This window comes from Scylla paramamosain, chromosome 27 (genome assembly GCF_035594125.1).
Source record: "Scylla paramamosain isolate STU-SP2022 chromosome 27, ASM3559412v1, whole genome shotgun sequence".
Classification (NCBI taxonomy): Eukaryota; Metazoa; Arthropoda; class Malacostraca; order Decapoda; family Portunidae; genus Scylla; species Scylla paramamosain.
Genome location: NC_087177.1, coordinates 10,866,809 through 10,886,808, shown reverse-complemented (window position 1 = coordinate 10,886,808; position 20,000 = coordinate 10,866,809). Strand labels below are relative to the sequence as shown.

The window sequence follows — 20,000 nt, the reverse complement described above, 5'->3', positions numbered from 1 at the left end:
GTCAAGGAGACTAGGCAAGGAATGAAAAATAAATAAATTGGAAAAAAAAATACTCGCTTTACTTCTCGGTTCCCCAAAAAAATCGAAGCCAAACAGAAAAAAAAGATTAACTTATTTTCACGTGTCTAAATTCCTTTTTTTTTTTTCCTTTATGCCGTTTAGGTCTCAGGAAGAAGAGAAAATCAAAAACAGAATAATAAGGATAGGAGGTGACGATAATAAGAACAGAACGGAATGAGTGAAATACGCAGTGAAAATGGGGAGAGGAGAGAAGAGTGGTAAGAGTAAAACTATTTATTTTATCTCTTTGATTGGTTATGGTAACAGATATGAGTTTGGCAGTAATGAGAACGGGGAAGGCGGAGAGCAGTGCAGGGGAGGAGAAAGGAGAATGGAAAAGAATTAGAAAAAGAAATACAGAAGTTGGGAGATAAAAGTAGCGTGGAGAAGGAATGAAGGTAGAAATACGAAAAAAATAAAGAAAAACTGGGAGGAAAACATATTTAAAAAGAAAAAAAATATACATAAATGAAAAATATTAAGGGAAAAGAAGAGAGCAGAGGAGAAATGAAAGTAGAAATACAGAAATGGAGAAGGAGTACAGTGGACGAGGAAAAAAGGGAAGAAATACATAAATAGAAAGGAGAAAGGTAGAAAGGCGAAGGAAAAGAAGTACAATTACAGCAAAATGCAGCTTACTCACCTCAGATTTTTATTTTGATCCTTGAAAAAATGAAAAAAAAAAAAAAAACAACAACAAGACAGGGAGGTATTAGGCGGCGGGCAGAGAGTAGTGATGGTAGTGGTGATGGTGGTGGTGGTAGTGGTGGTGGTGATGGTGGTGGTGGAGACTTGGCTTGTGTGAGTCTGAGGTTTACGAGGAGGAAAAGCGGCCCAGATTGTCCTCATGAAGTCAATTGACCGACTTTTGTGAGAGTTTAGTACAGCAGCGCCCGGGGAAAATTGTCCTCTCGTGGAAAAATATTAAAGACACTCGTATAAAAGAACCAATGCGCGTGTCATCAAGTGCAATTTTTTATCGTCTTCATTTCATCGAAGTGAGAGGGGGAGAACATTAAGGGAGGGAGTCTCTCTCTCTCTCTCTCTCTCTCTCTCTCTCTCTCTCTCTCTCTCTCTCTCTCTCTCTCTCTCTCTCTCTCTCTCTCTCTCTCTCTCTCTCTCTCTCTCTCTCTGTCTTTGTCTCTGCCTCTCTCTCTCCGTCTCGCACTCGGTGGCAAGCGGGAAAGAGAAATAATTACAGAGCGGTGCGTCGACGGTACCTGGTGCCCGCCGTCGACAGGCAGCGGGGTGTGTTGAGCGGCGCTTCATATCCTCATCCCTATTACCGTCACCTCTTGGTCCACCGGCGGCGCGGAACATCACCCTAACGACGCCTGCGGATGAAAGACGAGAACTATATGCACGGGTCCTCATTGCTCTGTTTCCTCGGCCTACCTACCTACCTACCTACAAACCTACATGCCTACCTACCTACCTACCTGCTTGCCTGTCTATCTACATACTTGCCTGTCTACCTCGTTTTTTTTTTGCGTGGTGAATGTTTGTTTGTGTGTGTGTGTGTGTGTGTGTTTGGGTGTTTTGTTTTGTGTTATTTTTCTTTAGTGTTATTGGTGTCTGAGTTTTCTTCTGCTTGTTGGTGGTGGTGAGAAGTATGGGAGTGTTTTCAGATGTTGTGGAGTGTTAGCTGAGCTCCCGCCACCTGCACTGTTACACACACACACACACACACACACACACACACACACACACACACACACACACACACACACACACACACACACGGCACCTTGACCCGACACGACTTTTTCTTTCTTTCTTCCTTTTGAATCCAGCGAGTCTTCGGGAAATACAGGAAGGCGTGAGGGCGACTTAGGCTCCTTTATGTGACATTGCTCCTGGTGGTGGTGGTGGTGGTGGTGGCGGATTCAGGCGAGTGGTTATTGGGTGGTGTGTCTTGTTTACCGCGGATCCGACGGTGGTTTCTCGATGTCACACTGCGTTTATGTGGGGATGGTGGCCGGCTGCTCCCATTCCCTCGCCTTTCCTTCTCTCGCTTCCTCTCACCTCGCTTCGCCTCTCCCACCACATAAGATTTCTACCTTTTCTTTTTTTCGCCCCTTTCGTGCAACATTTTGGTCAGTTTTGCTCGGTTCGGGTCTCTCTCTCTCTCTCTCTCTCTCTCTCTCTCTCTCTCTCTCTCTCTCTCTCTCTCTCTCTCTCTCTCTCTCTCTCTCTCTCTCTCTCTCTCTCTCTCTCTCTCTCTGTTATTACGTTTTATTTTGTTCCTCACGGCATGAGTTTTCTTCTCTCTGTTCTTCCTGCAGTTGCTCCTCCTCCTTTTGCTTCTTTACTTCCTCAGTTTTCTTGTTAGTTCCTGTTCTTGTTCGTTTTCTTCTTTTTCTTCTTCTTCAGTCGTCATCGTCATCATCTTCATCGTTGTTGTAGTTGTCCTGACATCATCACCATCACCATCATCATCATCATCATCATCATCTCGTATCTTCTTTGCCTACTCAGCTCTAGCAACAACAATTTCCTTTTTTTTGTCCTCCTCCTCCTCCTCCTCCTCACTTCCTCCGTGTTCCTTCATCCCTTGTCTCCTCCCTCTCCTACCTCTCCTGTCTCTCCTGTTCTCTATACTCGCCTGTGTCCGCCTCACTCTTCCAGCAGGCCGAGAATAGCTGCTCATTAGAGAAGGTTGGGGCGCGTGGGACACCATGGCGGCCTCCCTTCGTGGTCATTGTCAGGTGGGCTCGGTCATGCAAACTCCAGCAGCCAGTATCATGGAACCCGCCACCCCTTCTTGCCTAGCCTCCCAGTTCCCTCCCTTCTGTCTGTCTGTCTGTCTGTCTGTCTGTCTGTCTGTCTGTGTCTGTCCACCCTCCTACTTTCCTTCCTCGCCTAACCTGTCTCCCTTCTGTCTTTGTCTCCCCCTGTGTCCCTCCTCCTCCTCCTCCTCTTTGATTCTTCCTGCTCCTTGCCTTTCATTTCCTTTCTCGTTCTCCTCATATTCTGTGTGTGTTTATGTCTTTCTGCTTCTGTCCTGTCTGACTCTATCTTTCCTTCTTTCTTCTTTTTTTTCTTTTTCTTTTGCTTTTTTTGTATCGTATTTTCTTTCTTTTCTTCCTCCATCTGTTATTCATTGTTTTCTGTCAGTGTTTCTTCTCTTCCTCTACTTTTCTTTATATATATATTTCTCTCTCTCTCTCTCTCTCTCTCTCTCTCTCTCTCTCTCTCTCTCTCTCTCTCTCTCTCTCTCTCTCTCTCTCTCTCTCTCTCTCTCTCTCTCTCTCTCTCTCTCTCTCTCTCTCTCTCTCTCTCTCTCTCTCTCCCATCCATCCATCCATCCATCTGACTCCTTTCTCTTCGCTGCGTCCCTCCCTCCCAATATCCCTCCGTGCGTCCCTCCGTCCCTCCTTCCCTTCCCTTCCGTTTCTCCTGAGCGTTTTTACCTGATTGCCTGCACGACCACCGCCTCTCTCGCCCTCCAGCCTTGATTGCATGGCTCGCGACGCCGGGAGGGGGAATCAAGTTGTCTCCAACCTCTGCTCCTTCTCTTCCTTTTCCCCTCCCTCCCCTCCCCTCCTGTAGCTACCGCGCCCCTCCACCATCTGGACATCCGCACCATCCACACCTCTCCCCCACCTGGCCTTGTAATCACTCTCCGGCAGGTGTAATTAACAGCCTACCGTGATATGACTTTTAGCTTCGGGGTCTTGGGAGTCGAGGGCAGCAAGGGGTGTGGTGATTATCCCGGCGGTTAGTTGGGCGGCTGTCCACGCATCGATCCTCCTCCTTCGTCCTCCCCGTCCTCCTGCTCCTCCTCCTCGTAGTCGTCGTCCTTCTACGTCCTCCTCCTCCTCCTCCTCCTCCTCCTCCTCCTCCTCCCTCAGCCTGACTCTCTCGCATGATTAATCCGTAAATTGTGGCAGCCTTCCTTACCTGCCTAATGATCCCGATTGGCACTCATTTACAGGTAGTTTTGTGTGTGTGCGTGCGTTGTGTGTGTGTATGCGTGTGTGTGTGTGAGGGGAGGGTATATACGTGTGTGTGTGTGTGTGTGTGTGTGTGTGTATTGTGTCGCGTGAGTGTTTCGTGCAGCTCACAGGCGCTTCACGAGGTTAGGTGGTGGCGGTAGGCAGTGTAGCACAGTACAGTGGCGTGGCGTAGGAAGGTCGTGGCCGGCAGAAAACGAGTAACCAGCCGCATTAATCCCCGCTGTTCCCCACAATCTTAAGTCATATGATATAGCGAAAATCACTCACTTCTGGGGAGGAAATCGGAAAAAAACACTTGGAGGGTAGAGAATGGCGTTAAACACAATGACGGGTGGGTATAGTGTGCCGCTGGATTATTGACCAAGACTTTACGTTGCTGAAATGAAGGGTGCGCTGGGAGTGGTGACGGAGGGAAGGTGGGCCAGTGGTGTCTGTAGTGGCTAGTCTTTTTGTGGGGACCCGTTCCCTTATCGTGTGTCTCGCATGTGCGCCAAAGGTTACGGAGGGTGTCATTGACGTGAGAAGACGTTGTTTAGTGATACTGTATCCTGTGTGCTCTTGTCATACATAATGTCAAGTTGCAGGCTCGTTGTGTCGTAAAAATGAGCATCGTATGGATTTAAAACACGGGTATTAGGGTACTTTGTGGGTCCGAGAGAGAGAGAGAGAGAGAGAGAGAGAGAGAGAGAGAGAGAGAGAGAGAGAGAGAGAGAGAGAGAGAGAGAGAGAGAGAGAGAGAGAAACTGTGTGTGTGTGTGTGTGTATCCAGCCAGCCAGCCAACCGGCCAGCCAGGGAACAAGACGACGAGAGGACACATTGGGGACAAGGTTATCTACAATTGTGGTGCTTCGTTGGTCCTTCCTGATAACATGACGGACACAGTAACCCATTCCTTCTCCTCCCCATCTCATCCCCTAACACACACACACACACACACACACACACACACACACACACACAGCAGAGTCCATCCAGCCATTCCCTGCCCCTCCCCATTCACCCCTTTATTCCTTGCCATCCATCGCAACAATAAATCCATCGTGACTGCCGGGATGTGATGACCTCTGACCTCGAGTCCACAGTGAAGTCCTGACGTTATGCCACGAAGGGAGAGAGAGAGAGGGAGACACATGGGACGGAATAAAGGCGACCCATCCGGCAGATCGGGTCCCTGAAGGCTGCGGGTACAGTCAGGCGTCTTCCCCGGGACTTGGTGTTTCAATAGCCCGGTATCAGGTCGACTCCAGAATGGAAAATTGCATCGGGTTTTTTCTTCATCTTCTCTCTCTCTCTCTCTCTCTCTCTCTCTCTCTCTCTCTCTCTCTCTCTCTCTCTCTCTCTCTCTCTCTCTCTCTCTCTCTCTCTCTCTCTCTCTCTCTCTCTCTCTCTCTCTCTCTCTCTCTCTCTCTCTCTCTCTCTCTCTCTCTCTCTCTCCTTATATATCTCTATTTCACTGTTGATTTCCAGTCATTCATCAACAGACATGAGAAACGTACCGGGCCTTACTTGTTCTAAGAAGACAGGAACAGGAGCCTTATTAAAACACTTACAACAAAATACGTACAGCTATAACATTCAAACAAACTTCATTGTTATCCGCATTCCAGCAATACAACACTGATGACGACGTGATAGTTCAAGAGAGTGAGAAAAGAAATTACTTACAAATACTAGAAAGGAAAACGTTTTATGTACACGTATGGTAAGGTTATTGCCGCGAAGTATATGACCAGATAAGGAAGAATAAGAGAGGCATACAAGCTTCTTTACGGCGCACGGGTTATCGATTAGCTGATAAAGGTGTACTTAACGTATACAGTGGAGCGGCGGGCGGCCCAGGTGAGGAATACCGTCAAAACCTTCCTGCATAATTAGTTTGTATTTACAGGTAACGTACTGAGCCTTTCTCCTTCTCTTTCATCTCGTCCATTTCTGCCGATAACATCTTTCCTAGCCACTAGACCTCCACTTACTTCTTCGGCGCAGAGAGAGAGAGAGAGAGAGAGAGAGAGAGAGAGAGAGAGAGAGAGAGAGAGAGAGAGAGAGAGAGAGAGAGAGAGAGAGAGAGAGCATAATATAAGAAAACAAGGAAATGTGCAAGAAGCCATCAGACCTAAACGTGGCACCTATATAAAACATAACCTACGTATTTCCAGAGAGAGAGAGAGAGAGAGAGAGAGAGAGAGAGAGAGAGAGAGAGAGAGAGAGAGAGAGAGAGAGAGAACGTGGATATTATTATAGAATAACATCCATCTCTCTGTAACAGACGAAACTTTTTTTTCCGGTAAACAACATTATAAATGTCATTGATATGTACTACATCATTAGCATCGGAATTATTATTATTATTGTTCTTGTTATTATTATTATTATTATTATTATTATTATTATTATTATTATTATTATTATTATTATTATTATTATTATTATTATTCAGACATGGACAAGTTGGAGGGGGGAGGTGGGAGGAAAAAACAAGTGTATGGAGTTCCCTTAAAGAAGCTGTAGGCGAAACCTGTCGGGAATAAACTCAACTCCATATACTTGTCTTATCCCATTAACCTAAACATCATTTCTCCTTTATCATCATTTTAAACCCTGTAAATGTTAATGTCTGTTAAGGTTAGTTATTGTTTTTAGTGTTGCATAGTATTTACTCCAAGAAATCTTTCCCTAACTTGTAACCATTAATGATATCACGGGGAATGATGTCGAAACCTCTGGACCCTACAATAAAGATACTATTTTTTACCCCACTGGTCCTTCGTTTCTTACTGAGGATACGGTTTCCCAAGAAGACACACACTTCTTATGAAAAAAAAGGAAATAAATATATAGCTTCATCTGGCAGAGCGTGACAGGCGTGATTCAGTAAATTTTCCCCGCCGCGTCCGACAAAAGTTCACACAGCGCTCGCCGCGGGAAGGAGAGAGGCGTCATCTGTCAGTCTTAACAGCGAGGTCACAGCTGCTCAGTTTTCTCTCGGTCCTGAAATTAAATCTCTTTCACATCCACAGGAGTTGAGGAACTTGAAAGATAACTCAACCTCCCCTCCCCCTTAATGACCCCTCCATTCTCCCCTTCTCCTCCTCCTTCTTCCTTCGTTCCCACCCCCAGTCAGTAGTGTCGAGGCAACGAGAGCTTGTTGGAACGGGGACGAAAAAAGCGATATTGGTTTTACCTACTTTTAAGAACTACACGATTCTTTTTTTTCTCTTCTTCTTTTAGTATGTTGTTATTTATGAAAGAATGTGAGAGTATCAGAGTGGAAAATAAAGTTGCGAGGGTGGTTGAGTAAGGAAGTGTCATGGTGCGTGGGTGAGGGAGTGTAGGGGTACTTAGAGGAATAGTGTGAGTTGACTGAGGCATTGAGAGTTTGGCTGAATAAGGGAACATAAAGGCTACATCATGCAACTGCTTTGGTATCGTATTGCACGTACTGTATAAATAAATCCTCATGAGCTGCCTTTTAATTTAAATGTATAAGATCTAAACTTATACGCATACACTAATACATACATATATACCTAATACATGAAGTAAAGCCTCAGCTATACACGCACCAGATTAACTTTTAACTTCTCTTTTTGCTATTCTTGCTAAGGACCGCCATAGCAAACCACCCTCCCTTACCCTTCTGTCTTGTGCATTTTCTGTTACACCCCACCAGCCTGCGTCCATTAACCCTCTCTTAGGTCTTCTGGCTGGTGGGTGCCTCTCCTACATCCTCGCCCCCACGTGCTCTTCATCCCTTCTCTACACATTGCCAGGCCACCCCAGTCTCGCCTCGCACTCCGTCTTATGAACACCCTTAATATGTTGTGATGGTCTTTTTTTCACGTCTTTCCCTGGCTTTTATCTTCTTGTTATGTCTTTATTTGTCTTCAGCGGCGTCGTGGAGTACTGGTTCACGCTCTTACTTAGCTGTTTGTCTTTTCCTTTTTTTTTTTTTATTTATTTCTTCACTTATGTTCACTAATGATTCACGTGCTTAACTACGAGAGGGGGTTAGGAAATCGTAGGTTGAAGTACAAATATATATTTCAGGTAACGATACAGTTATTTTTTTAGCTTAGTCCTCTTATAAATGTAGCGAATACCTCCAACTTGAAATTAGTGTTACTTTACCTTCCCTATATAAATATAAGAATTGTGCAGTGTGGTGTTATACCTGAAGCCACATTAGCCAGTGAATCCTCATCTAGAACGTGAATACCTCCGACTTGAGACTGACTTTACTTCACCTTCTTATTATGCACGAGAATTACAAGGATCCAGTGCAATTTTAAAATTGTAGGCCAGGGAAAGAAATATAGGAAGGAAAGAAGGATGGATGTTCATAAATGGGAAAGATGAGGGATGCTTATATTGATTTTACTCCTTTTTTTCCATTTTATATGCGAGTTATTGAATTCAGAGGCAAAGGAAACTACAGGAAGGAAGAAAGGGGATATGACTGTTGGAAAAGGAAAACAAATGAGGGATCCTTATATCTCCTTGAAGTTCCTCGATGTCAAAATCTCCGGCCACCGTGACGCACTCATGAATCCTTTAATTAAAAATAGTGGAGGCTCAGAGGATCACCACCGCCGCGGAGGACAAAGAGTGACTGGTTCTTCGCTTCTAGGAATGGGAAGAGTCTGGAATCAATATATATTTCAGTGGGGCGGTTGTCACGTGTAGTGCGGACCGGCCATCTATATCTGGAAGCGACACCATCAGGGAGTTGTCTTGTCTCTTAAAGCTAAAGTCCTGCGCCTGAGTAATGGAGGAGTCAACCAGCCCGACGTGCCGCCCGTGTTATTGCGCCTCCTCCGAACCTACGAGTGCCGCCCTGCGCTAGTCGCCGAGAGTCTGCCCCGCGTTGCTTCTTCCTTTCCACCCAGATTCAGATTTTGATGCCGTTTTTTTTTGCCTTGCCTCGAGTTGATCGGTTGAAGAAAAAGAGTATCAACACACCTTCAAAACTCCGTACATCGATATTTATTTATTTATTTTTTTTTTATATCCTTTCATAGTTTTGTTGTTGGGAACTGTATCAGAGAGCAATATGACGAGACCTCTGGAACTAAATTGATCTTTTTTTTTCTTTATGTATTCTTCCTTAACTTTCTTTTTTTTGGGAAGCGGCATTTTTTTTTTTTACTTTTTTTTTCCCCTTCTTTTTCCCCCTCTGCCGGACTCCTGACCACGTTGAAAAATTACCACTTTCTTTTTATTGTTATTGCTCATTAAACTCACAATCTTTTTTTTCTGTACCACACACAAAAAAATAAAATAGAATAAAATGAAATAAATAAATAAATAAATATAGCATTGAACTACCAAATTTAAATTCACACCATCACTTATACTTAGACGATAAGGTAAAAAAAAAAAAAAAAAAAAAAAAAAACCGAGTACTGAAAAGGTAAATCGACAGGTAAGTAGGAGTGAGGTAGGTAGGTAAGTAGGCAGGGTAAGGTAGAGGGTGAAGGACGGTAAGTAGGTTATAGGAAGTAGGTACTGTGGGGTGGGAGGATGATGGGTAATTTGTGAGTAGGGTCGAGGTAGCGTGTTGGTCTCCCTGTCAACCTCCCTTAATCACTCATCATTGCACGATACTTGGCTCTCATCATCACCACCACCACCACCACCTCCTCCTCCTCCACCACCACCACCCTTGGGAGGAGGAAAGGAAAAGACAGTTTGATTTGCTGGAGTTCTTTCGTTGTTTTCTATTATTTTTTTTCTTTATATCTTTCTTCTTTTCCTTCTTTCTTTTCTTTGTGTTTTTTTTATATCTTTCCATCTGTTTTCTCAATTCTTCTATTTTCTTCGTTCGGTTTCATGTCTGTTCTTTCGTTTTTTTCGTTATCTTTTATTTTCTTTAATTTCTTTCTTTCCTTCTTTCTCTCCTTTTGTCTGTGTCTGTATCTGTATCTGTCTGCCTATCTGTCTGTCTGTCTGTTTGTCTGTCTTCTATCCTCCTCCTCCTCCTCCTTATCATCATCATCATCATCATCATCATCATCATCATCATCATCATCATCATCATTTTACTACTACTACTACTACTACTACTACTACTACTACCACTAAAACCATTACGAAAAATACAAGTACACACTCACCTTGACGTAATGCTACTCAGCGGACGGACAACTAACAAGCGAATTACCCAAATGGCAGGCAGGGGCGTCCAGGCGACCAGTACATAGAGGCTAGATAAGGAAAACTACCGATAACAAGGCTGATTACTCCTTAAATTGCCCGAAGAGAGAGAGAGAGAGAGAGAGAGAGAGAGAGAGAGAGAGAGAGAGTCGTTACATCCTTATCATGTCCAGTACTTAGCCTTGTTTTATTTTAGTGCCTCCTATCAGTGTTGCTTCATTTTCTTTGTTATTTGTTCTTTGTTCTCTGCTCTGCGTATTTTTTTTTTTTTATCAATTATTTTTATATATGTATTTAGTATATTTAATTATTATTTTACGTTGAGAGATAAGTGTTTATGTACGAAAAGAGAAGAAGGTAAGCGTTTTTTTTTTTTTTGTCATACTTATTTTTTTTACTCTGTATCTCGTCTTTGTAGTGTAGTGGTGTAATGGTGTAGTAATGTGATGATTGTTTTTTTTTTTTTTTTATGAATGAATGAACTCGGTCACTGGGACAAAAAAGAAAAGATTGGAAAAAAAAAAAGACATTTCGCTGCCTCTTTAAATAAATCAATAAATAGGGAATAAAAGAGTCATAAGTCTAAAATCTAAAGGTCATTTGCTCCCTTTATCCACTTCATTACCGTCTTTGTGTGTTCAGTACAGATGGCGCCACTGCACGAACTATCACGAGTAGGGTTCAACCATCTAAGTAACTATTGACACTAACGGGACAGCTTCAGGAATCACGAACCACTTGAATGAACCACCTGAAACGAATCATTTTCCCAGTCCTTCGTCCCATCTCCTTCCGTCCCTTCCCTGTCCTCCATCTGCCTCGATTACCTTCCTCCCCCTATACCACGTACTACTCTCCCTTGTCTCTCTCTCTTCCCTTCTCTTTCTTCCCATCCTCGCATTCTCCCACTACCTTTTCCTCCTCTTATCTCCCTCCTTTGCTTCTATAAGACAAACTTCTCCTTCCTCCTCTTTATCCTCCACTTCTCTCCTCTTACCTCCTTTCTTCCCTTCCGTGAGAGAGACAAACAGTTCTTCTAACTCTTCTGTATCCTACCTTTACTCTTTTCCTTCCTTCTGTCATACGCACACACACACACACACACACACCTCCCTGTTCAGTTCCCACCACTCTTCACACTCGGCGGCGTCAGGTCAGTGGCCATCACCAGGTAGAGAGAATGAAGGGAGACAGTGGTAAGCTAGTCGCGACCCTCACTAGTCCCCGGGGAGGCGTTAGGAGAGGCAGCAGACTTATTATATAGGGATGTAGTGCTGTACATTTGAGGTCCCGGTATGTTTTATTCATACAAGACCAGCACACGAGTTATTGCGGCTGTTGTTACGGTGTTATTGTTATCTGTGGTGGTGGTGGTGGTGGTGATGATAATGATAATAGTTATATATGTTAGTCTCAAGCAATAATAGTTGTTAGTAATGGTGATATAGTAGTGATTTTAGTAGTAGTAGTAGTAGTAGCAGTAGTGGTGGTGGTGGTGGTGGTTGTAGTTGAGATTAGTAGTAGTTATAGTATGAAGATGGTAATATTTTGCCTGTGTAGGTGGTAGTGATAATAAGTCATTGTAGTATTAGCATAAGTAGTAGTAGTAGTAGTAGTAGTAATAGCAGCAGTAATAATAGCAGCAGTACCCATACCAGCAATAACAACTAATAACAACAACAACCACCACCACCACCACCAACAACAACGACAACGACAAGAAGAAGCAGCAGCAGTAATAGTAACACTGGCTGATATTATGGTTGTCGTTATTGTTGAATAGTTATTTCCTGTGTGTGTGTGTGTGAGTGTGTGTGTGGCTGTGGTGCATGCATTCTTGAGAAATAACGCGGCAGTGATAACATTGAAATCATTATGCGTGTTTGCTTCTTGTTGGTAACGAGGCAACGACGGCTTGATGAAGGCAATTTTTGCGAGGCGTGTTTAACTTCACCTGGATCTCGGCATTGTTTTGTGCTATTTGCAGGGCTGTTTGTAGTGTTGTTTATGTGTGTCTGTGTGTGTCTGCGTCTGTGTGTTTTTTTTTTTTTTCCTTCGCGTCAGTCTTGGTAAAGTCATGTCACTAACTTTTTTTTTCACTTTTTATGTGTAGGATTAATTTGCAGAGTCATGACCGTCTCAGTGTGGCAGACGAATATTTTTTTCTCTCGTAAACCAAATCATATGCATCACGAGTCATTACTTTTGCGTTTTTTATACTAATCTTACCTAACGTAACAGCCACGCACAACATTCTAATTGATCCTCTAAAAATAGAAACGACACAAATTGCGGCAGTATATGATGACTTGTGTAACAGTGAACTACGCAGTGGTACTTAAGAGGAAACAATTACTCTCGTGTGGCACAGTGAGACGAGCGAAACTGTGCACTATCATGTTCTTTGTCTTTGTGGCTTGTAATGTTATGAGTAATTTGCCGGTTATGCTTGGTATTTACAGTGTTGTTTATTCTCTTCTTACCTAAAATGTTTCTCTTTATAGCGTCACTGTTTGCCTACTAGACCCATATTAGTAAAACATGTCTTTTCATACGTCAAATGCCTTCATGTATCAGTAATTAACGCAACAATAGGCAAGCTGCAAGAAGCCATCGGGCCTACACGGGCTGTTCCCTGTATAAAACTCTCATACTTAATTGTCTAAGCATCCTCTGAAAGAATTTTGTAGAATAGAAAACTGTCATTAATAAAGAAATTTTAATTGTTTTTTACTCCTTAAAGGGATTTGTTAGTGGCAGGGAAAGGGTTTACCTTTTAATTTGCTAGTAAGCTGGTATTCTTACACGCTTTCTTCTCTCGTAGGGGATTGTTTTCAAAGGCCATAGAGATGATTAGTCAAGTTTTCACGAGTGTTTTTACTTCAGTGGTCCAGAATTCTTGTTAAATTATCACCGCTCATAAACACACCCTTAAAGACGATAACAAGTTTTACATCACCATGCATGTTTCTTTCATTCTCAAGTGGTGCATCCTTGTTAAACTGTCACCAGTCACAAACCCTTGAAGACACAACCCTTACCTCATCACCCTGTGGCGCGTAAGTCGACGAGATAATGCGATGAAATGTTAAGGGAACACATTCACCAGTGTTGACATTTGAGTTAATTACCGCGTGTACAAAACGCAATAATTAATTAAGAATGAAATCATTAATTAATTTGTCTCTTTTCTTTCTCCTGCAGGTAAGTATGGAGCGGCCCGTCCAGCACCACCCCGCTACGCCCCTACGCCCTCACCCCTCACACCCACTCCGCCCTCATCCATGGGTAAGACCTTTCCCTTTCTGTGTTCCCCGCCCCGCCCCGCCCCGACCCGCCACGTTCCGCCTCGACCCACCCTGCCAGGTTTTGCCCCATCCCTGCTCCCATTCCCCCGTTCCCTTGGCAGTCATAGCCCTCAGCGATAACTCCAGTGGGGCCATTGAGAGTGTGTGTGTGTGTGTGTGTGTGTATACGCGCCGTAATGTAAGGCTTTTTTCGTGTGTTTTCGTTTGTACTTAGATCTTTCCCCGTGTTTGCATGTATTTATCTCTCTCTCTCTCTCTCTCTCTCTCTCTCTCTCTCTCTCTCTCTCTCTCTCTCTCTCTCTCTCTCTCTCTCTCTCTCTCTCTCTCTCTCTCTCTCTCTCTCCCCCGCCGCGCAACAAAAGGTCACTATTAACGTTAAGTGAACATTAAGCCCTTCAGCCATATAAAACCAAGACTCTAATTGTTATTATTACGTATTATATGTTGAAATTGCCTTGTCCCCTCACCCCAGGCAACCCCTCACCCCTGCCACCCATTACCCTACCCTGCCTCCCTCCCTCCCTCTCTCCTCGCCTCTCCGCCTCGGCACGCGATTAAACTATTTCGGTAATTATATAACACTGTCTTGGAACTCTGGTCATTACCCATGGAGAGGCCGTGAGGGGGTTACATTTATCCTTTGACACAGCCACTCCTCACCTTCCCTTTCCCATGGCGCCCTCTCCCCGTTAGCCAGTCCTCCGCCTCGACCTCCTCTCCATCGGGTCCTCCTTCGGGTCCTCCCTCTTCTCCTGGCGGGTGTTTAGCAAGACTGAGAACCTTTGCTGTGGAGACGAAGAATTCTTTTTGCAGGAATGTGTCAGGGAGGGAAAAGACGAGAGGAAGGGAGGTGAGGAAGAAGGGGTGACTTTTTAGGACTCTTGTGTTGTTGGGGGTGTGGTGGGGAAGGGGGAAATAAGCTTTTTTTTTTCCTGAAGGAGGGGAAAGGGTGGCTTACTCACTGTTTTCGAGGGTGTTTTAGTAGGCATGCATGTGAGGCAGTGAGGGGAAGGGGAGGTCTAGGAAACGTGGTGAGGGGAGCTAAGAATTTTTCGCCCAAAGGAAGGGGGAAGGGATGGATTACTGGAATGTTTTGAGGGGAGGGGGCTGGAGAGGAGGAAGACCAGTAGGAGTTGAGTTGTAGGTTTTTGCCTGGTGTGGTGGGGAAGAGGGTATGTATGTTGGAACTGTGAGGGGACGAATGGGGAGGGTAGGGAGGTTGTTTTTTTGGACTCGTGCGTGGCGGGGGGTGAGGGGAAGTAACGAAGTCGAATTTTGGTGGGAGGCGTGCGTGAGGGAGGAGGGGAAGGAAGGAAGGAAGGAAGGCAGGCAGGCGAGGGGATGGACGTTAGGGGTCGATGGATAGGTGATGGTGGGGAGCAATGAGGGCAGGGGACGGGATATTAGGGGTCGATGGGAGGAGGAGGAGGGAGAATCACGACCCAGTTGACCTCACACCAACATGGCCTCACCTTCTCGTGGAGGAAGAAACATGACCATTTACTTCTGCTCTCCTCCTCCTCCTCCTCCTCCTCCTCCTCCTCCTATTGTTCGTTGTTCTCTTCGTCGCCTTTTTCGTCCACCACCAACCTTTCTTCCTCATCACCCCTATTACATACCTACCCTTACACACACACACACACACACACCACCCTCTACTGTAGCTCCTAACACGTCCTTCACCTTCTCTCATTTCATTCCACTCTGTACCGTTTTCCACGTACCATTAGCTCTTATGTCCTCATTTTCTATCTACCCTTCATTCCCCTAACATCCCTCCCCTCCTTCCCTTAACCGATCCCCAGTCCCCCTCGGCTCCTCCTCTCTTCCACTGTCCCTCCCTCCCTCCTGTCCTCCTTTGCTCTCGACGCCAGCTAGCTTCGCCTAATCTCGGGGAGGGTGGAGTTACGACAGCATTCATACAGTTTAAAGCTGAGGCGGAGGAGGGCACCACCGGCCTCCTCAGATGCTGAAAACACGGACACAAGACTCGGAAGACATGCACCGCCGCCGCCACCGCCACCGCCGCCGCCTGCCACGGAAAAATATACACGACTTTTTTCCCCCTTTCCATCAGCCTAATTTTCTCTCCCCGGCAAAGGAGGATGGTTGTGTATGTGGGGACGGACTTGAAGAAAGAGGAAGAGGAGGAGGAGGAGGAGGAAGAAGAGGAAAAGGAGGAAGAGGAAGAGGAGATAAAGGACGAGGAGCATGAGGAGCAGGAGCAAGAGGGAAAGGGTGAAAATAAAGGAAGAGAGAGAGAGAGAGAGAGAGAGAGAGAGAGAGAGAGAGAGAGAGAGAGAGAGAGAGAGAGAGAGAGAGGGGGGGGAAAGCATGTGTGGCGACTTACTTTGTAGAGAAAGTGAGAGAAAGAGGAAGGGAAAGGAGACGGGAGAAAATGTGGTGGCAATGGAGGCAAAGAGTACGAGGTGAGGAGGAGGAGGAGGAGGAGGAGGAGGAGGAGGAGGAGGAGGCAGTGTAGCTGGGAAACGTGCCTCATAATAGCTCTCGGGGTGGGGGTTAAAATAGCAACGATGTTCTCTTTTGTGTCCTCTCCTCCTTAAAAGCGAAATATAGGAAGACACGAGTAATAAAAAAAGCTCCTTTGCGGCGAATAGGGAAAGGGTCGTTCAATCGTAGCGGCGGCGGCTCCTGTGGATAAATAATATAAGAAGTCGTTGGAAAAGTAGTGGGGGTCGTCTTTCAGATAAGTTGGCATTGGTTTTCCCGGGGTACACACGTGAAGGTCGGGCCGGGTGAGTGGGCGTGTCTGGAAAGGTGGGTCACTGGGTTGAAAGTGTGTGTGTTGGGTGCGTGGCTGCATTGCTGGGTGGGTGGACGGACTGTGGGTTCTTTTAGGTTCTGGTTGGCATGTTTGGTGGTGGGAGTTGTGTAGTAGTGTGGTGTAGTTGAAGAATTAGGTTTTTTGGTTCGTTTTTTTTTTTTTTTTTTTTTTTTTTTTTGAATGTGTATTAGATGTAAACATTTCCTTTTAATTGGATTTACGATTGCGGGACAGTTTTTGTTTTTCATTTTTTTTTATGTGTGTATTTTGTTAGGAACTTGAAATAAATATATGATTTTGATTTTTTTTTCGTTTTTTTTTTTTGTTTGTTTTATGAAGAACTTTAAGTGTTTTCTTTTGATTTATTAGTAAACTACTACTACTACTACTACTACTACTACTACTACGTGCGTTTGTGGAGGTAGGTATTAGTGGGTAGTGTGCTCGAAGACTGGGAGGCAGGAATCTGATTTTTAGATGGAATACTTCACGTTGTAAATATTTTATAGGAAGGATTTGGGTCGGCTTTGGGAAGCTGGATGTGGCTACTTGGTGGTTTAATTGAATACTTACAGAAGGAACAAGAATTTTAAGGCCAATATTTGGGAATGTGAGTGGTTTTGAGGACTTTATTATATGTGGTTTAGAGAAGCTTTGAATTGTAGACCAAAGTGTAGAGAAATATTTTTGTCAATTTTTTTTTTCTTTTCTTTTATACAGGGGCCGCCACGTGTAGCCCTGATGACTTCTTGCTTCTTTCCTCATTTTCTTTTTTCTTGATATAGACGGCAAAACGGTCGTCACTGACATACAAGAGCGTGTAGATAAACGATCAATATCAACCATTAACAAAAGTGATCCTAGAGTAACCTTCTACACTTACTTTTATTCCACTGGGCGTTTTTCTTGAGCCATAATTCCTTTGATCTGCTGACAGTCCTACTAATCCAGACAAATGACACATTCTCAGCAGAACAGATGACTTGAAATTTAAAAAGATAGGAAATGAGAATATTAGAGGGACAGCGCACGTACGTCAGTTTGGGGACAAAGCTAAAGAGGCGAGACTGAGATAACGTGGCCATGTGCAGACGAGAGATGAGGAGTACGTGGGGAGGAGGATGCTGAAGATGGACCCAATAGGAAGGAGAGAGGAAAACCAAAGAGGAGATTTATAGATGCACTGAAGAAAAAATACGCAGGTGATAAAAGTAGATACAAAACAGTAAAGAGGATATGGTTGATCAGCTATGTCGACCCGAAACAGGAGCAACTGAGACTAATCCAAATACAATGGTGGGAAAAAAAAAAAAAAAAGTTAAAAAAGTGTCTTGCAGATTACTCGAGCACTGACCATGACACTGTAAAGGGATGACGCGGAGTAAAACCACGAACTTGGAATAGGTCCTTTGTGGTCCTCCTCCTGGCACAGTGAGTGGGATTCGAACCTCTATGCTCTCTGATTGAAGGCTGAGAGGAAGGGTGCTGCTTTATGAATGATGCATTTGAGGGGGCTTTATATGGGTCGACTTTGCGTGGGTGTAAAGAAATGGTGAGGTTATGTTTAGCTCATGTTTTATGGGTGGAGTTTATGTGGGTTGTGGTGGGATTGAGGAGAGTTTTATAGGCTGTAGTAGGTTTAAAGACTGCATACATAGGATACGTATGAATGGGTGAGGACAGCTTTATGAGGAAGGGCGGGGTACAATCTGCTAAGTACTTGGTTAAACTTTTCACTTTTACTCATTTCTTTTTTTCCCCCATAATCATTCAGCTGTTCAGAGTATTGCTCTACATTCTTTTACGTTGTTTTGTAGCTAAGAAAAGACGAAAATACTGTTAAGTTTCTTTTCCTTTCACTACTACACGTTTTTTTTCCATAATCACTCAACTCCTTAGACATATTTTCCACTACAATCTTTTACATAATTCTGTAGGTAAGAAAAAAACGAAAACTTACCTTCTCATCCTTTTTTGTGTCCATGTAAACAATTTTTATATAGCTCTCAAAAGTTAATAAAGAAAGACCATAGCGACTAGAAAGCTAACGATAGCCAGATTATAAATATTTACACAGGATAGTTCCAATAGATTATAATGCTGATGGACTGAACGGATCACACAAAGCAAGTAGTAGTAACCAAGGCATTGAATTGCACACCGTTAAGTTTCCCGTGTGTAGGCGAAGTTACGAAAGAGGAGAGAGAAATCCAACACTATTACGCTGCACGCTACATGGGAACTAGTAGTATGTAAGGGAACACTATTAAACTACAGCTTATACAGGAGAGTTGTTAGGTTCAGTGAGGAGAATTTCGCGAGTTATAAGATTGTGAGTGACAGATTTCAGAAGAGTGGAGTGTGTGTGTGTGTGTATGTGTGTATATACCGTCTGATGCCTAGTTCTGTATTGTGTGTTTAGTGTAAGAGCAGTTTCTTGGGCCATGCTAGCTATTGGAGGTATGCTGTGTGCTGTGTGTTGTGGTTAATAAAACATCTGTCTCTGTGTGTGTGTGTGGGGAGGGGAGGGACAGGGGCAAGGGGGTAATGCAAATGAATGCTTGGTGTAAGTTGCGAGAACAAAGGCGCCGTTTGTATGAAGGAGAAAACCTCACGGAACTGACGGTGAAAGTTGTGGATTTGTACTCAAGTTCCGGAAGAAGGAGAAGCAGGGAAGAGGAGAAGCGGGTGAAGGAAAATGGCCAGGAAATTGATACATGCAAAGATAGTTGATAGGTAGAAGAGGAAGAGAAGGGACATGCGTAGATATAAGGCATGTGGAAGGTAGATAAAAAATGTAGATAGACTGTGAAGAGATGAAGGTCGGTGGAAGAGAGGCGTAAAAAAAAAAAGGAAAAAAAGAAATATTTATAGGATGAACAGAATGAAGTATCTACGTAAAAAAAAAAAAAAAATCACGTGAAAAAAAAATACATGAAGAAAAATGTATTTAGATGGAAAGAAGGCGGAGGGATGGAAACCTGAAGAAAAGAGAGAAAAGAAAAGGGAAAGGGGCGGAGGGAGGAACTAAGGTAGCGAGAACAGAGGGGAAGTGGAGGGGAAGAAAAAGCGAGATGCACGAAGGTGTCAGGGCAGAGAAAATTAATGTAAGCTGGGGGAAGACAGGAAGAGGAGGAGGAGAAGGAGGAGGAGGAGGATAGATAGGATAAATGGAGGGTAAAAAAGATGCGGGCAGGTACGAGAGAATGGAGGAGAAATGATAACGAAGGTAGGGAGGGGAAGAGGGGAGAAGGAAAGAAGGGAGGGAGAGTGGGAGGGAGAGAGAAAAAAAATAGATATAGGTTTGGAGAAGGGAACAAGGGCGGAGAAGAAAAAAAAAAGTAATGTTGATAAAAGGCAAGAAAAGCGACTGGGAGGGGAGCCTACGTAGATAGACAAACAAGCAGACAGACACACAGACAGAAAGACAGATGACGCAGAGACAGATTGAGAAGGTGGGTCAGGGAGAAGAGAAGGGACATAAAATACAAAAAAAAGAAAAAAAAAAGAGAGATAAAAATAACACAGTTGGCTGAGTCTAGCGATGCCTCCCATCTCAATGACTTAACCCAAATGAAACTTTTTGATTGGTCAGTGTCTTATCCATTTACCTTATTTGGGTCAGACGGGGAGAAGAGGGAGATGGTGGATGGGAGAGAGGAGATGGGTAGCTGATGTTTGTCTCTAAATGACGGGGAGGGGAAGAGGGGAAAGGGAGGGACGGAGTGAATCGA

General features: G+C 44.2%; 1 protein-coding gene across 9 annotated transcripts in view; it reads left to right on the top strand.

The window, feature by feature from the left end:
* The window catches only part of LOC135114196 (calmodulin-binding transcription activator 1-like), a 182,597-nt gene that overhangs the window by 61,464 nt on the left and 101,133 nt on the right, over nucleotides 1-20,000 (top strand). For 7 of the 9 annotated variants that reach the window (XM_064029939.1, XM_064029936.1, XM_064029937.1 and 4 more), the window contains exon 2: nucleotides 13,378-13,461. In XM_064029939.1, coding sequence (XP_063886009.1) covers nucleotides 13,378-13,461 — 84 coding nt within the window. The other 2 variants (XM_064029944.1, XM_064029940.1) reach the window with 2 other exon arrangements.